Source organism: Sturnira hondurensis, unplaced genomic scaffold (assembly GCF_014824575.4).
Source record: "Sturnira hondurensis isolate 20B ecotype Veracruz unplaced genomic scaffold, ASM1482457v3 Scaffold0014584, whole genome shotgun sequence".
Taxonomy (NCBI): Eukaryota; Metazoa; Chordata; class Mammalia; order Chiroptera; family Phyllostomidae; genus Sturnira; species Sturnira hondurensis.
In genome coordinates this window covers 2508637-2526959 of record NW_028087215.1, presented here as the reverse complement: position 1 = coordinate 2526959, position 18323 = coordinate 2508637, and the positions used below count along the sequence as shown (strand labels likewise).

At 39.3% G+C, this 18323-nt stretch overlaps 1 protein-coding gene across 1 annotated transcript; it reads left to right on the top strand.

Moving 5' to 3' along the window:
• The first annotated feature begins 4617 nt into the window (after positions 1–4617).
• AMTN (amelotin) lies at positions 4618–17763 on the top strand. The gene is made up of 8 exons (XM_037063474.1): positions 4618–4682; positions 8022–8108; positions 9070–9135; positions 10000–10089; positions 12850–12885; positions 14356–14382; positions 16752–17019; positions 17676–17763. The coding sequence occupies exons 1-8, from the start codon at positions 4629–4631 to the stop codon at positions 17684–17686; spliced, it is 639 nt and encodes a 212-aa protein (XP_036919369.1). The 5' UTR covers positions 4618–4628; the 3' UTR covers positions 17687–17763.
• Positions 17764–18323: the final 560 nt, after the last annotated feature.

Here is an 18323-nt window from a genome sequence, read left to right as displayed (position 1 = left end):
TCTGAAACACGGAATCTCCTTACGGCACCACAAAACTGAAAGCATTTACCCAATTGGCAGTGTGGGTACTGTATTAACTCTGAGACTATATATGTTCCCAACAGCATCCCCGTGCCTTATCTAAACCACCACCCATCATCCATACACTATGATCATGTATTCTTTTCACTAGTAGTACTGCGTCTCTTATCCCTCTCCTTAGCGTCCTCATTTGTTGCCATTTGCAAGACGTCCTTTCCCAATTTCACCTACATCCAAGCTTAGTTTTTAATCTATGAGTGTGTACTTTTAACATTGAGTTGGAGCTTTATGTCACTACAATCTGTGGAACTCCTGAAGTTGTCTAATAAACGTTATGTGTATGGACATATGTGCATTTTCCTGAGGAGATGATGTATAGATTCAACCAGATTCTCATAGGGGTGCATAACCAAAAGAAACTTAAGACTAAAACCAACGTGAAAGATCAAGAAATGTCTAGACCTGCAGGGCTAAGTGATGTCACCTATGGTTCATATAACTCTTTAATGAACCCTGATATCCTAAGTTATTTCAGAAAAATAAATCACTTCACTGTTTTTGCTGATGTCTCTTAGTTATAGAATGATTTAGGGATTTTTCCTGTGTATACTACCTACTTCTAGACACAAATCCATAATTATAGTATTACAAGCTATCTGCCTTCAGACTTAAAATTTCTTGTCTAAGAAATTACTCAGCCTTCTTAATTTCTCTTGTTTATTTTGGTCACATCGCACTGCCTGCTCAGTTTCCAAGATAGGGTGTGTCCCATCCCAGCCCGGGGTTGAAAGCATGTCTGCAACAGGCAACCACGCTCAGTCTGTCCCTGAATCACCTGAAGCCCAAACAGTCACAAACAGTGATTCAGTTCAAATGAGCTATTCTCTGGCACCATACTCTAGGCTGGCAATAGAACATACCTCCTCACCCAGAACAGTGGCCTGAAATTCAATTCTATATCAACCCAAAAGAAAAACAAATTAACGAAGCCCCTCCTCCTACACTTTGGTTGGAAATAATGCCCAGAGGACAGTGGGCTCCCTGGAGTCACAGGCTCCCTTCCACACAGTGAGGCGAGTACTTCATGTTCTCCCTACCATAGTGTAAGCTCCAAGAGGGCAGGGGGTCTTTGTCCTTTTCATTCATTGTTTTACTCCCAGGAACCAAAACAATGCTAACAGTACACAGAGCGAGTATATGCTAAATGATGGGCAGGAAGAATGAATTGACTGAATGAAAGAAGGGATCAATATGTCTATGAAAGCCAGTTGCTTCCTTTCCACAGTCTTCAGCACTGTGTTCCATTGCTCCTCTCAATATTTGCTCCTTTACCATGCTGTTTTCTGTGCTGTCCATCATATTTAGTCTCCACATCCACTTAAAGCTCCATCTCTTCTCTGAAGTCTTTCTTCACCTCAACTCCCTGCAGTATATACCTCTACAACATATTCATCAGTGTGCAGAGACCATCTGGTGCTTTGCAATGTTAATGTTATCAACATAGAAGTCATGGAAGAAGTATAAGACAAGACCCCAGGAACTCCCCATACAGCTCAAGGCAAACATACCATAGGAAAATAATGAAGGAGCCATGTAAAATAATACCTGATCAAGAGTCAAAATGAGCAACAGAAACCAAAATACTAAAGGTGATTAAAATTAGATGTCACTCCAACCCCATCTTCCACTGCTACCCCTACTACAAAAGTTTCAGTGGTGAAGAAAAAAATCACTCATCTAGATACTTAGTCTGCCTGGATGCTCTCCTTGAATTCTTAAGGAATTTTTTTATTCTTCAAAATCCAGTTCAAGTGTCAACTCTTATAAGCCTTCTCTACCCTTCTGACCCCAACAATTAACAACACTCCCCTTTATGCCTGTGTATACTCTTAGTATTGTAACTTATCAAGCATATAATTACTTGTTAACCAGTGTATTTCCTCAATATTTATTGAATTTTAAAACATATATAGGCAACTTCCGCCAAGATGGAGGCATAGGTGGAAACACTGTGCCTTCTCCCACAACCAAGTTTGAACACAACAAAGGTTTGGAGAACTAGGACACACCCAAAGACCAGAAAACGGAATTATACGGAAGTCCGACAACTACGAACTGTTCAACGGGACGGTAAGAGAGGCGGAGCCAGCAGCAGAGCTGGGTCAGGCAGGACAGATCCCCCAACCCAGGCGCACGGGCAGCCCGGAACAAGTCGGGGTGCGGGGCAGACTGGCCGCAGTCGCACATTAGCGCACAGTGAGACGGACCACACAGGCCCCAGGGGGCGAACCCAGTGGTGGAGGGCTGACGGCGGTGGCACACTCGCGTGCAGTGGAACGAAACGTGTGGGCCTGGTGACGGTGGTGGCTGCGGCACCGGGGCTGTGGCGGCGGCAGGAGGCAGACGGGAAGCCATTGTCCCTCTTTGACCCTGCCCCCACATACAACGTCACAGCCCAGTGACTTAGTTGCCCTGTTCTAGTGAACACTTTAGGGCTCTGATCCTGCTATGGAAAAGACACGAACAGCCCAAAAGATGGTGCAAGAAGAACTCAAAGTCCCAGAGCCAATAACTCTAAGTGACCGAGAAATTGCCAGCCTCTCAGAAGCACAATTCAAGACACTATTTATCAGGATGCTCACAGAACTGGTAGATTATAGTCACAAATTAGAGGAACATAGTCACAAATTAGAGGAACATATGAAGGCTAAACTAATTGAAATGAAGGGAGATGTCCAGGAAACCAATAGTGATGAAAAGGAAACTGGGACTCAAATCAATGGAATGGACCAGAAGGAAGAACAAAACATCCCACCAGAAAGGAATGAAGAAATGAGAATTCAAAAAAATGAGGAGAGGCTTAGGAACCTCCAGGACATCTTTAAATGTTCCAACATCTGGATTATAGGGGTACCAGAAGGGGGAAAGAAACAGCCATGAGTGGAAAACGTATTTGAACAAATAATAAAGGAGAACTTCCCCAGTCTGGCAAAGGGAATAGACTTCCAGGAAATCCAGGAAGCTCAGAGAATGCCAAAGAAGTTGTACCCAAGAAGGAACACACCAAGGCACATCATAATTACATTAGCCAAGACCAAAATGAAGGAGAGAATCCTAGAAGCAGCAAGGGATAAGGGGACAGTCACCTACAAAGGAGTACCCATCAGACTGTCAGCGGATTTCTCAAAAGACACCTTCCAGGCAAGAAGGGGCTGGAAAGAAGTATTCCAAGTCATGAAATCCAAAGACCTACAGCCAAGATTGCTTTATCCAGCAAAACTTTCATTTAGAATGGAAGGACAGATAAAGTGCTTCTCAGATAAGGTCAAGTTCAAGGAGTTCATCATCAGCAAGCCCTTATTATATGAAATGCTAAAGGGACTTATATAAGAAAAAGAAGATGAAGACTATTAACAGTGAAAGGACAGCAAACACACAGTTATTAACAACCACACCTAAAACAAAAGCAAACCAAGAGGACAGCTAGATCAGGAGTGGAACCATAGAAATGAAGAACACATGGAGGGTTAGAAACAGGGGGGTGGGAGGGGGAGAAGGGGGGAGAAGGCACAGAAAATAGCATAGATGGTAGGTAGAAAATAGATAGGGGGGAGGGCAAGAATAGTGGGGGAAATATAGAATCTAAAGAACTTGAGACACGTGGTTATAAACTAAGGGGGGGAGAATGGTGGGGGAGGGAGTGTGCGGGTGGAGGGGAATGAAGGGGGGGAATAGAACAACTGTAATGGTATAATCAATAAAATATATTTAAAAAAACATAAACAAATACAGTATTTCTAGGTGTAATACCTACAGAAGTACTCCCATGTGTGTGAAAAAAAGTATGAGAATATTCATTGTACCACTCCTTAAATTATAAAATAAAATGGAAATAGATTAAATATCCACCAAAATGAAATGTAATATAGTACAATGTAATCATTAAATGAGGTAAACAAATCTACATGTACAGGCACAAAATTGTTCATGATTTGTCAAGTAAACCAAGTAACCTGAAGAGCAATGTGCATAATAGAACTCATTTTTCAACATATAATTATATTTTGATGCTTTATTTATATGTCCATATATACATGATAAAACAGGTACCTCTGGAGAGTCATTTGGGAAGGAAATGAAGATAAAGAAGGATTTTAATGCTTTTAATTGTCTGTATACTTTTTAATTACACAAGACATGTCTTCCTGAAATACCCTCTATTCAAACGGTAGACATTGGGTAATATGATGTCTGCAGCTAATAACTCACCTAATGCAGTGTTGGGAAATTAAAGAAACCAAATGATTTCACAGCTGAGTCCTGCCTGATTGGTCTTTCAGTTGCCAACCTCCTGGCATTCAGTTTAAATTCCTTCTACAAACTCACAACTCACCAAAGGGTAAGATTTTCTCCATAAGAACTGGAGAAATCAACTGGGCTGGCAGAGGCTGCTTCACCTGTGCCCTTTGCCTAGTGGAGAGAAAGGTAACATTAACTGACTGTGTTTCAAATAAAACATTCTTTTTTTAAGTATCATCTTTCCTCAAAAGGAAAAAATGGAGTGAAAAAGTAACACTATTTTGTTGTTATAGGTAGCAATTCGAAACATGAAGACAATGATTCTACTGGTTTTTCTTCTGGGATCAACTCAGGCATTACCAGTAAGTGCAGTATGTTTCTTTTATGTGCGAACCAGCCTTAGCAGCATCTTAATTGCAGAACTATCGCTCTTCCTGCCCGCAGCTAAAACTGCTCTGTTCTGTGACTCATTTCCGTAGTTTTCAATTTTCATTTTCCGAGGTGACAGATAATAGACTAAGAAAGTATTTGTGCATATTTTAATGTATTTACATTTTTTAAATGCATCCACTCTATTGTGATAGAACTTCTACTATCTGGGCAGAGCCATAGGTAGGAATAAGAAAAAAAGAATACTTTGGATTATAACTACTCAAGTGTAATACAATTTTACTTCCCCAAAAGAATTTAAGGTTTTGGGGCAACTAATTATTTTCTCATAACTAAAGAAATAAACTACATTTTCTGATTTTTTCTAATTGGAAGCACAAAACATCTAGATTATCTAAACTCTAAAAAGACTACCACAGCACGTAATTGCAAGGAAGTATGACAGACTTTTTTGTAACTTTTGACTTAGAACATTTCATCACAAAACGTGTTTACATGTGACAGGTTTTTGAAAGAATTGAGCACTTGCATTTGAATATATACTCCAATGTCCTCCAATATTTTATAGACCTAGAGATAGGCTGGGCCTCTAAGTAGGCTTCCCCTTGACTATTTGATATGCTTAAGTGTGAGCAATAAGAAACTAAGAGAATGTATTAGCTATGAAATAGCAGAGCACCAAGAAAACATTTTAGGTGAGCTTTAAGCCCACTTGATACTTCTGTAGTCATCCATACCATGAACAAATGTTTACTGGAAACATTCTATAAAGCAGACACTGTGCCAGCCAGTAGCTGAAAATACAGTGATGAGGGGGGAAAAGAGCATGGTCCCCCATGGTGTTCACTAGCACAGTACTAATAAATAATAAATGATTTCTAAAAGAACTGTTAAATGATCAATATAACTATGATTAGTCAGGAGATGAAGAGGGTGATCTTGTAGGAAGAGGATGGAACAGACACGAATAAGCCTCCTTTGTATTTCATTCCAAATGATACATGTGTCCTTGAAAGAAATGATCTTGTACAAATTCAATTTCTAAACAAGGTAAATGAGTAAGTTAATTTTTTTGTAAAATATCAATTTTTCACTTCAAATAAATTTACCAAGAGTCTCCTAAACAGTATCTCTCATGTATTTAATTTACCATACATACACTTCATAAAAACTGAAGAGAAATAAAATTTCCAGGAGCACAGCTTCCATTCAGTGCAGACTGAGGAGAAGTATGCAGGTCTGTGTCAACTGCTAATAACCAACAACACGACAGCAGCTAGAGAGACGTGGTGCAGGGGGTGTGGGGTGGGGCAGAGGGCAGCGCTGAAATATCTATTACGTATAGTGTTGCATTCACCAACCGCGAGAACAAATGTCGGAGACTTTCGGGGTTCCAAAGATGTTACTTTATTGGCCAAGTTTAACCTGCGCAGGGGCGAACTCTCCAAAGTGTCCGGAGACACGGTGCCCGCAAGGGCTGCAAATGAGAGTCGCGCCAAACGCTTACAGGCTTAGGGTTTTATGGAGGCGCGCAAGCAAGCTGGATACAGAAGCAGATGTGGCGGTTAGCGGTTGGCTCAGGGGCACAATAGGGTTACTGATTATTGGTGAGTTAACTTGTGCCCTGGCTCGTGCTCTTTTACTTGATTGGTCAGTTGAGCTCGCGCACAGGGGCAAAATTTCCCTCCCTAGTGACTGTCCAGATGGCTATCTGCCTGACTAACCTTTGCTCTTAAACCACATCCTGGAACACACCCTGCTCTTCGGGCGTGTCCCGGAGCCTCTTTGCGTTAGTTAGTAAAACACCTTTTGCTTCCGTACAGCTATGTTCTGGCTAGTTCCCCTTGCCCTCAACATATAGCAGTGGCATTTATCAACCAAAAAATCAGGACACATAGATGTGACTTTTTATGATCTGTAATTTATTGAATTATCATAAAGGCATCCAAATGAATCAATTTGCAAATGTGGACACAAAATAGCCCAACACGTGTTTTCAGTAGGTCTGTCTAGGAATTGGAGATGGGGCAGGTTGCACCTTCAGGACAGTGAGCATCAGTAAGAAATGAACTCAAGCAAAGACTTGAAGCAGGTCAGGGAGTGAGTCAATGTGTGAGGAAAGAGCTTTCAAGACAGAGGGAACAAACACAGTGAGGCTCTGAGGCAGGGCTGGGCCTTCACTGTCACAGAAACAACACCGGGGACCAGGCATGAGGGCCTTGTCGGCCACCGTAGGGTCTGTGACTTTTATTCTGAGTGAGAATAGAAGTCATCACAGAGGTGAGCAGAGAGAAGTGAAAGGAGCAGACTGCTGTTCTCAAAGGACTGGTCTGGCTACCATGTTGACGATAGATTACAAGGGATGAAAAGAAATTTGCAGAATGTATACTTACATATCTTAAAGCTTATAGGAACTCCTAAGAACAGATAATGCCTGTCTTACCTCTTATAACCGAGGGGGAAATTTCAAAGTGAAACCAGGAATTTGGCAGCAGCTCTAGGGTATATCCAAGTGGCCTAAGGGCACATTCTGAAAGGCCACACCCCACCCCACTGCTCTCTGAAGTGCAGCCAGAAGCAAAGGCTAACTGGGGTCAGCCGGGCCAGGGAGTTCCACCTGAATGCAGAGGGAGGGCTGAGAGAAGCCGAGAGAAGGACTCCTTTCTTCGGGGACCGAGAGCACTTGCGGGACCCTAGTACTGGCTCTGCCACTCACCACGCCACCTTGGGCAGGTCACTCTGCTTGTCTGAGCCTCAGTTTCCTTATCCTTAAACAAAAGCATACAAATATAGCATAGGAATCCCAGGCACATTTTCACCCCTAAAAGGCAGTGCTTCTTAATATACTAGGAAAATACTCTGGCCAGAAAAGGAACTTCACTTCCATTACAGAAAGTGACTTGTCAGGCACAGGTCAAAAGCGAAATGCATTGTGAAAACACACTAGAAATGGTGGCGGCGCATCTCCAAGCACTGCGGAAACGCACATGTGTAAAGAGCTAAGGGCAGACTATGTCTTTCATGCCCTGAAAAAAGAAGAAGGCAGTCACAGAAAAGAAATGGGAAGCTAGAAATGCATGGGCCCTCTCCCTGTCTGCCTCGCTCCCCACATCACTCACCACCTAGGCTATTTTCCAACTCTACAGTTCCAACTTCTGTTATGCATAAAATGTTCCAGGAAATTAAAACTCCAAACACACAGAGCCTAAAGGCAGACATATTTGCATTTGGGACAAATTGTTACATCATGGAAATAAATGGATACAAAACTTCAAACACATCTCTGACTCTTCAAATATTTGTTGTCACAGATGCAGCTCACCCCTGCTTTGGGACTTCCCCCAGCTCAGCTGGTTCCAGATCAGACAACCCTGCCGAACCAACAGCAACCAAATCAGGTAAGAGTCCTCCAAGAGGAATATTTGCAGACCAGTGAAGGACACATAGTAAGACTAGTGGATTTAAAATCAAGACTTGCACAGTGTCAGCTGACTGCATGAGAGAGAGGCTTTCCTTTTGGGAAAAAAGCAAAACAGAAACCATACACTTTTTTGAAAAAGTTGAGTCAGGAAAACAAAGCATCCTCATTGTCTGAATAATAACTTGTCTTAGCCACCAAATCCAGTAAAAGCAGTAGGTACACCCATAGATAAAGTTTGGGTTTCTATGCCCTTGTGATACTGTGACATGTCACTGTAGTATTTGCCAGAACTACCAGGGATTAAGAGATAATATATAAAAATAACTGCAGATTTCCTCAAGTTCCATTGCTAGTGATGAGCTAGTGCATCACTGTGGTGTCTATTTCTTCAAAGCATATTTAAATACTTTTGAAAACTACTTTGTCTCTTAACTACTACCCTTCTTCGGACTCCGACCCATCCTCTCTGTTCTAAAGTCCCCCCACCTCACCTTCATCTAGACTTTGTGAAACGATCAGATAACAACAGAGTCTAAAGTTCTTTTTTAAATCTATGGATATTATGGAATACTCAAATCATAACCCTACCTCTCTCTTTAGGGAAACTGAAGCTTATGTAATTTGGGGATACTCTGCAAGAAAAAGAATACAAAATTAGATGTGTAAATTTAAGTACTAAAGTGGATAATTCACAAGGAGATGAGAAATAAAAAATACACATTTTTAAGCTGATAAATGCCATAAACTGGATTGGCTGCTAGGGTGCCTCCAGGACCAAAGGAGGGGGCAATACAGTGAGAGGCCCTGAGGCTTCACCTTCATTTACCTTCATGGCCAATCCCCCTCTGATGGGACTACAAGTTACTTGAGGATTTCCACAACTGACAAGTTAGTGAAAACATACCACCTCTTGTCTCACCAATTTCAATGCCCTGCAGGTCTTCCATTCTTTAAGTCTAATACCATTGACACAGATGCTCACACTGGGGTCAGATCTGCAGCTGGTGAGTACTCTTTTATATCATTTTAATATCCATTGTTCAGTATATATAATGCCTAACATTGAGTGTGTGTATGTGAGTGTGTATCCACAAATGTACACATACACACATATTCATGGTAGATCAGTTGAAAGAGAGATGACAGGGAAGTCAGAGAACTGAATGCTATGCAATACATCTTGAAATTTTTTCTGAGCAAAATAGCCTCTAAAAGAATTAGAATTCTTAAGTCTTTGCTCTTTACATTTTTCTCACCTCTTATCCAAGTGCCTCTCCCCATTTCTTAACCAGACCTTCCTGTCTGCCCCACAACAGCTACACACCCACTGCGCCACACAACCGCCTTCTCCACTGAGATGACAAGAGGGAGCCAGAGGGACAGAAAGGTTTTCATTTTTTATAGAATATCAGCACAGTTATTTGAACTGTTTGTATAATTTAAGTTCCTTCCCTGATTAAAGTGAATTTCCTGATTAAATCTGGATCCAGTGATCAGATGTGTCCAATACATAGTAATAGATTATATGCAAAATACTTTGTTTCTATGAACAATCATTTCTTAATAAGAAACCCGTCAGAAAAACTCCAAGAACTGTTGCTGTTAGAGCCAAAAACAAAAAGCCAGGATGAAATCCTAAGGAGTTCTCAAAAAGAATGAGGTAAGTGCCAAAGAAAAATTTAACATGGAAAAACACAACAACGTATGGTTGTGCTGGTAGATTAGTCTGTGAACTCTGTCCCCGTAACTTATTCCAAATGAAATATAGTAAATTTTTATTTAAACATGTTTTGCATTCAGTAAATACATGGTAGCTTCCTGAATGTTCACACTGAAACAACACAATGAAAATCTTCTTTGCCTTGTAGCTAAATCCTCCCGCAGGGATGGCACCTGCTGCCCAGACCCTCCCACTGACCCTGGGGGCATTAAACGTACAGCAGCAGCTGCAGCCACAAGTAAGTTCAACAAGGGGACCTCAGTTGACCACTGGGGAGCATTTTCTCTCAGGTGGAAGTCTAAAGGGGAGGAAAGAATTTTTTCAAGATTCTTAAACATTCTACCCAGATAATTTGCAGAGCAATGCCCTACAGAACATGGAACAGTCTTTGATGATTTGGTTGAAAATCCATGAGAACACACCCAGGAAATGGAGTGTGTTCTCATAGATTTTGCCCCATAACCTCTCCAGGCCACATTTGTCATGGGTGGCAGAGAAATGTGAAGAGCTGGGGAAGGGTCAAAAGTATGAGGGGAGAGACTGAGAAGTAGCAGGATTCTTCTCTAGCATGGTGTGTTTTCTTTTTGTATCATTTTTTTCATTATATTGAATTTACTGGGGTGACACACGTCAATAAAATTCTAAAGGCTTCCGGTGCACAATTCTAAAACACATCGTCCGTACACTGTGGGGGGTGTTCACCACCCCAGTCAAACAGCATGTTGTGTTTTCTGTTGAAGGCTTTCTGGGCGGCCAGAATCATCCCAAATTAAAATTAAGAGGTGAATAAAATTTAAATCCAGCAAATCCAATCTTTTTCTTTCGGACTTGTTTAGCAGGTCCCTTTGAAAGTCACCCAGTACTTCCTAGATCTTTCCTATTTTCCACCATCATTTTTCAGGAAAAAACCTAGAAAACCCTCTCACAGTAAGATACAAAGTATACACTTAGGGCATCAAACACTTAGGGGAGTGTTTGGATTTTAATTACAGACAAAGCCCTAATTTTTACCTTTTTTAAACTTCCTTAAGTAGATTATTAGTCCCTTGAGAGAAATATAAAGATCCCTTCATGATTGGACTAAGTCAATATGGATAATTTATTCTCCCTAACAAGTTATCTCAGCTTCACATAATGGTATAAATTTTTTGTAGAAGCTTTATTGTTTATTACATACATCATATATGGTAATTGTAGGTAACTCCGAAAATACAGGTGAGCAAAAAAACATCGACAGAATTCAGTTTAACATTAGGGGGCAATATAATCATAATAGCCGGGCTAAAACACCGTTAGCATTCTAGGATATGTCCTTCCTGTCTTTTTTTCTGTGATATGTTAAGCACATTTTTTAATAAAACATGTTCTTCCAATATCTAATGTTCTACAATAATATTTTCCCTTAATAAATATTGATTAGCCTTTGTGTTTTGAAATATTCACTTACAACATTGTTTTTAGTGACTGTTCAGTATTCCTTCATATTGCAAATTGGGGGGGTCAAAATTTGCTTCTACAAATTATGCTACAGTAAACATCCTAGTAACTAAGTTTTTGCCCCTATCAATGATTACTTCCTTAGGACCAGTTCTTAGGAAAAGAATCTGTAGGTCCAAAGACATACAAAAATACAAGACTTTTAAACACATTCCCAGATTAAGAAGCACGAATGTAACAGTGGACCGGTGCATCCTAACCACCTTCTTACCACTATGGGCACCTCCAGGTTTCAGTAAGAGTAAGCTTGTGTTCATTAGTAATTATGTTCAAAACTGAGTTTAACTGACAAAATAATTTTAGTCTGCTTGATTTAGATTTCACATTATAAGCAACTAATACTTTTTCATACCTTTGTCCAAAATAACAACACAGGACACTCTATACTGCTTCATCAATTCATATTTGCAAAATTCTGTCATGTAATAAATTTTTACACTTCTTTTTTAGTATTGAGATGTATACTTATATTTATTTCTTACAGATATATTAAATCCTTCACTCAATATATTTGCTGCTTATTTACACCCCAATAATAAAAGTGATCCTCTGAAATGGACTAGAGAGAGGCAAATAAAATGAGACTTCCTTTAACACGTGATCTTGGTATAGGTCTTATGCCAACTGCCCAACTTCAGTTCAATTACTGCCCTGCTCTAACCTTGAAGTCAGACTTAGTACACCTTCATATTCACCAAAGAATATCCACTCCAGTCATATGCATTAGTGGTCACTGTAGATGTTATTAAAGGTCAGTAGAGGAGAGGGTTTAACATTGCACACACCCCAACATGCAACAACATAAATCAATCCCCATTCTTCGTGGAGATTCCTCAGTGCCTCTAGGCTATTCCACCACCAAAGGTCTCTATGCCTGAGCTTCTTCTGTGTAGCTCCAGTTCCTCTGACCCTGCCTTTCCAGGGTCTTCTGCCAGGAACTTGGTCACCTGTCCAAAGCTCCCATTTAATAAAGCAAGGCCAGCATGGTTGAGTGAATTCTAATCACAAAGCAGGTCAAATCTCAGCTCTCCCCTTAGTACATGAGTGATGTTGGCCAAGTTACTTAACCATTCTGTGACTCACTTTCAAACTTCCGTATTTTAAAAGATCTACTGAGTTTTAATGTATCTTCTGAAGTAACATAAAATAAACATGCATCTTTATCACACTTTACATTATTATTTCTTGGAATAATTTTCAGTTTGGAGGTAGCTTAAGACCAAAATTATTTTTGGATCATCCAATTTGCTAACTTCTACCTACTCAATGTGCTGCCTTGTACTGGTTTCCAAATGTCTCTGCATCTAATCTTTTCACAGATTGGATGAGTGCTGACTCCTATACAGCTCTATGAGTCTATATCTATGATTATGAATGATACATTAGTAACAAATAGGTGTTTAACAAATATTGTGTTTGTAAGCAAATCTTGATGTTTATACCATCCATCAGGACATACCTTTGAATATATTTTTTACTGAATTTTTACCATTTTTTTCAGATGTTACCACTTATTGTAGCACAACTTGGAGCCCAGGTAAGATTATTTGTATGATGATTTTTGTTTTAAACATCTTAATGTGAAATATTTCATTGTGCTTCAATTCACTGGATAGTTGCCAAGTTTCCTATTTCCTTGGCGTTGTATGGACATTGATAATAATGGGAACACTTACTGAGTCCTTACTATGTGCCAAGCACTATTGTAAGTATTTTATTATTTATTATACACTACCTCATTTAAGCTTCAAAGCAACCTTTTACAGACAATATTTTTATTTCAAACTTGAAAATGAGTAACTGGAGATTCAGTAATTCCGTTATAATCACACAGTAAATGTCACACATGAGGCAAGCAGTCAGCCCTTCAAACAACATTGTCAAGAAAACTAAAGTAATGAGATTGATCTAATGAGTAATGACTTGGGGATTTACTTATTAATTTCAAACTTATTTATTAAATACATTTCTTTTTCCTAAATGTAATACAAACACTTCCTCATCTCTCACTTTATTCTTTTTTGTCAAAGATGATTCTTGAGACCACTGATAAAATGACCAAGAGTCAAAATTAAATATGAGCATCCAGTGGCAGCTTTTACTTGTAAGAACAGAATCAAATATAAAATTCTTAACAACTCTTCATTCCACAACTGGGAATGCAACCCAAGGAAATAATCTGAAACACAGCAAAGGTTTACTTACAAATGTATTCATCAAAATAATATTTGTGCTACAGAAGAATATTGGGTTCAATTTAAATTTTACAGAAGAGAACATAAGTAAACTGCAACAAAAAAGCAAATACTTTGTGATCATTCAAAAGTCTATTTATTAAAGTATGTCAGTTATATGGTTAAATGACTGTTGTATAGTATTGAAAGATAAGACACAAATTGGATAAATGACATGACTTCTATTATGTAAAAAATAAATGTGTGAAAAACATTGGAAAGAAATACATCAAACTCTGCTTGATGGGATTAGATCTTTGTTATTGCTTTATGCCTTTTCCAAATTTATTATAATGTACATCTATTTCTTAATAAGAGAAAATATATAAATTTTAAAATATGGGAGAACTCACATCAGATAATGCCAGCAGTCCAATATCATGTGCTGACAAGTTTTACGATGCGAGTCACAAAATAGTTTTATAATTTTGTTAAAAACTTAAAAATTCTTCCCTGGCTGGTGTAGCTCAGTGGATTGAGCACGGACCTGCAAACCAAATGATCATGGTTCGACTCCCAGTCAGGGCACATGCCCGGGTTGCAGGCCAGTTCCCAGCAGGGGATGCACGAGAGGCAACCATACATTATTATTTCTCTCCCTCTCTCCTTCCTTTCCCCTCTAAAGATAAATAAATAAAATCTTTTTTAAAAACTTTAAAATTCTCTTCTTATAATTCTTAAAACTTTTTTAACTTTTTAAGTTATGTTATACACACCTTGCCATACGTATATTACTATTTGTGTAATAATTCACCCTATTGTTTTTCTTTTAGGGAACCATCCTAAGCTCAGAGGAATTGGTAAAAATAATTTTAATTCCTAATACTTACAATTCTTTTCAGTGCTAACATAATACTGTTTTCTGTCCTCACATCCATAGTTTCTTTGACCACAAACCCCAAAGTTGGTATCTACTACAATAAATTGAACAATTTTATAGCTCTTTGCAGTAGGTCGTCCTTTATGGAGAAGGGACCTCTATCATCACTTTCCAGCTACATCTCCATTGATTTGACTTAACTTTTGTTTCTCATATACTGATGTCAGGTTTGATTCTATCCAAAAAGCCAGTGCATATTTTTTACTTTATGTTGATTAAAATCTAGGATTATAAATTCTTGAAATGTATGCAGATGTAAAATAATATATATATTGATATTTATTGCAGGAAACATTAATTTACTTGACTTAAAATTTTAATTTTCATAGAAAAATATATCTTCTAGTGTTGTATAGTGATGAACAATCCCCTCCCTCTACACACAAATAACTAAAGGGCTTAACACAAATAATACTCATATTATCATTTCCAGGCCCTTCTATGCATGTCCCATAATTGATGTGATATCTAAATATGACATTGATATTAAGAGTTGAGGCAATATCTAGGAAGACAGTGTTTATTTAATTATTCTGTTATGAAAAGGTAGAGATTTGCTGGACTGTCCATCAGTAAAATAATGGGGCTGATTGCCAGCGTGGGTACATGAACACCTATGTCTACCAGTTTTTGAGCCAATTCTATACAACCAGCACCTTAGTAGGTCTATTACATGCATTGCCTTTAATCCTCGCCAAATTATAAAGTAGAAATTGTTAACCCAACTTTATAGATAAAGAAACTGAGACTCAGAGAGCTTAAGCAAATTAAATCTCAAGATCAAAAACAGATTGAATGCTGCTGTGGCCAGGTGAGTCAGCTGGTTGGAGCGTCGTCCCACACACCAAAACGTTGCTGGTTCAAACCCAGTCAGGGTTCATATGGGAGGCGCTCAATCGGTGTTTCTCTCTTGCATTGATATTTCTCCGTCTCTTTTTCACTCTGTCTCTAGAAAAATTGATAAACATCCTCAGATGAGGATTTTTAATGTATTTTAAAAATAGATCAAAAGTCATATTTCTGTCTGCTATGCCAGTGATTTTCAAATATTTTTTGGTAAAACCCACAGTAACAGCTACGTTTCTCATGCAGTTCACACACACACACACACACACACACACATTTCATAAAACTACATTTACACTTATACAGGATACACATGTAATATATATTCTATAGAGTCTACACTTTGTGTCTGATTTGTAATGACATGCACAACCCACCTGCTTTATTCCAAACCTATGAATGTCATGACCCCCAAGTTGGAAAACTTCTGTACTCTACTCCTGTCTCTCATCCAGCATAAGTTTAATTCTGGCTTCACTAACAGGGCTGCCCAAACTTCAGTCCTGGACCACCAAATCAGGACAACTTGGAATGCTGGTTAAAATGCAGATTTCTCAACCTACTCAATCACAACCTCTCCAACAGTGGAGCCTAGGAACTTGCCTTTTTTAACAAGTTCCTTACGTGGTTCTTAGTGAAAACTAACAATTAAGAATGATGTTCAAGGAAACTGACCCATACTTTGACTATGAGCTCTTGACGCTTTTATTCCATCAGAACTGGGAGGGTCCAGAGAGCTGGTTTCTGTCTGAACTCTTTCCAAAACCAGCCAAGATGAAAGTATTTCTGCTTAGGGGGAATTTCTAACAGTAATTTTTTCCCAAAAAAGAAAAAGTGTGGCAGCAACAGCATTCATACCAGTGTGTAAATCATTAAAATTGCTAAAAGAAAGATTTCTGACTGAATATTCCAGTGCCTTTGAAAAACACATCAAAAGAACGGTGAAGGGGTGCAAACCATGAGATAAGGATTGAGTAATCTACTTGAAATAAGTTTGCCCATTAATTTTTAGTCTCCTACATTACTTTTTTTAAAATTATGGGCAAAAGCAAAAAAGACTATGACTTAGGTCAATAGCAGAGATACAGCGTTATAACTGTAGAAATTTTCTGGGTGAGTTCTTCCTGCAGCTACACCTGATATGATCAAAGGATGCATTCTTCCTTTTCCGGCGACTGGCTGGATGGTGGCTTTCCCTTTCCCTTTCTGAAAACAGAGCACAGCACGGCACTCCATTTGGGAAACCAGCATCAGGCTCGGCGCAGGGAGGGAGGAATGGCCTAAAGATGAGGAATACCCCGTCTTTCTTATCTACTCTGACTCTACCTTCTCCATCCTGCCATTCCTACCCCAACCTGCTCCCCTCAGAGAAGAAAGGCTGGTTGACTGGGCTTTGAAATGTATTCCTTTAACTCTGTTTTCTGTTTCCTTTCCTCACTCCAGCCACTAGGCCCACACATCTTCACAGGCCTCATCTTCCAGCCCTTGCTCCCCGGAGCTATCCTGCCCAGCAGCCAGGCTAATCCGGATGTCCAGAACAGAATCCTCCCTGCAGGACAAGCAGGAGTAAACCCCTCCACCCAGGGAACCAATAGCCCCTTCCTGACCCCTAGTGGCACAGACACTGATGACGACTTTGAAGTGACCACCCCTGCAGGCATCCAGAGGGGGGTGCATGTTCCCGAGGGAACCACTACAGGGCCCCCAAATGGTAAGTTTGCCCAGCTAGGAAAGTGCCACTGGGTCAGCAAAGTCAGCTGCTGGGTGGGACTGAAGACTTCTCTGTCCTGGCAAATACAGATCTCATTAAAGTCAGGGAGCCCCTTTACTTAGAGGGGCTGCAGCAATGGGAGGGAATATATTTACTGGGTCACCAACCCTATTGGCTCAACCCAGAAAGAAAACATTTAATTGCTTGTATAACATACTTTTCATTTTAGGTCAGAACTAGAAATATTTGTAAACAAACTGATCTCTCCTTTTCCCATCTCAAACACACACAGACTCACAGTAGGTGCAGTGACTCATGATACTCTTTCCTACTCAATGAAGCCTCAGAACCTCCCTAACTTATTGTCAATAAGCAGCTGCTAGCAGCACACTGGAATTAGCACAAAGGTGACCCCACGGGCCATTCTCCACTGGTGAAACTTAACAAATGCTGCAAAAATAAGCTCTTCTAGCACCAACAACAAAGATAATAGTTGAACAAGTGCGGATATCTAAAACCAAATGTCCTTGGAGATAACAAAAGAACAATTTGATATTGACACTCTTACTCCTAGGAAAGAAATTTTGATGTCAAAGAAAGTGTTTAAATTCAATATGTTTTTTACCTTATTTAAAAAATGTTTTCTTCTCTTCCAGGAATTCAGTAAGCTGAATTGTTTTTCATCTAAATGACCTTAAATGTGATGCTTTTTCTCATTGGCCATATTTTGGAAAACATTGAGACACACTAGAGAATATCAGAAGATATTAATTCTTAGTTAACTAAAAACCTTCTTGAAATTTCAACAAATGCATTCTTCCTAGAGAGTGCTGACTTCTGAAAAAGAACAATTAAATGGATGATTTGTCTTTGAAATGTAACATTATGTCATCTTGGATATAGAAGATAACATGTATTAAAACATATTTTGAAAACTGTCTTTTTCTTTTGGGGGGATGAAAGAAAGGCAGACCCTTTCAGGAACTATAGGACCCCAGCACCCTAGGATGACATGGGCATCTAGGGCCTTCTTTGGAAGCAAGCAGTGCGGCAGTCATGGGGGTGGACACCCATCAATGGGAGGGAAGTTTCTGATTTCTTCACAACCACTTTATGACGTCTTCTCTTCCACAAGAGCTACCCATTTAATTTCAATAGGCAAATAGTATATTTGATCATCTAAAATATATGGTGAAAACAAAGAATATAAATCATATTGTTTATCCTCAAGCTGCTTTAAACCAGAGCTAGTGATTATGGTGTTTAATACTTAATTTTAGTATGTCTGAGAGTAAGAAATGACA

Bases quoted from the DNA above. Each gene is read 5' to 3' on its own strand.
- AMTN (XM_037063474.1), top strand. From the start codon at position 4,629: ATGAAGACAATGATTCTACTGGTTTTTCTTCTGGGATCAACTCAGGCA. The intron at 4,683-8,021 runs GTAAGTGCAGTA...TTGTTGTCACAG, and splicing joins GATCAACTCAGGCATTACCA to ATGCAGCTCACCCCTGCTTT. The intron at 9,136-9,999 runs GTGAGTACTCTT...TTTGCCTTGTAG, and splicing joins TGGGGTCAGATCTGCAGCTG to CTAAATCCTCCCGCAGGGAT.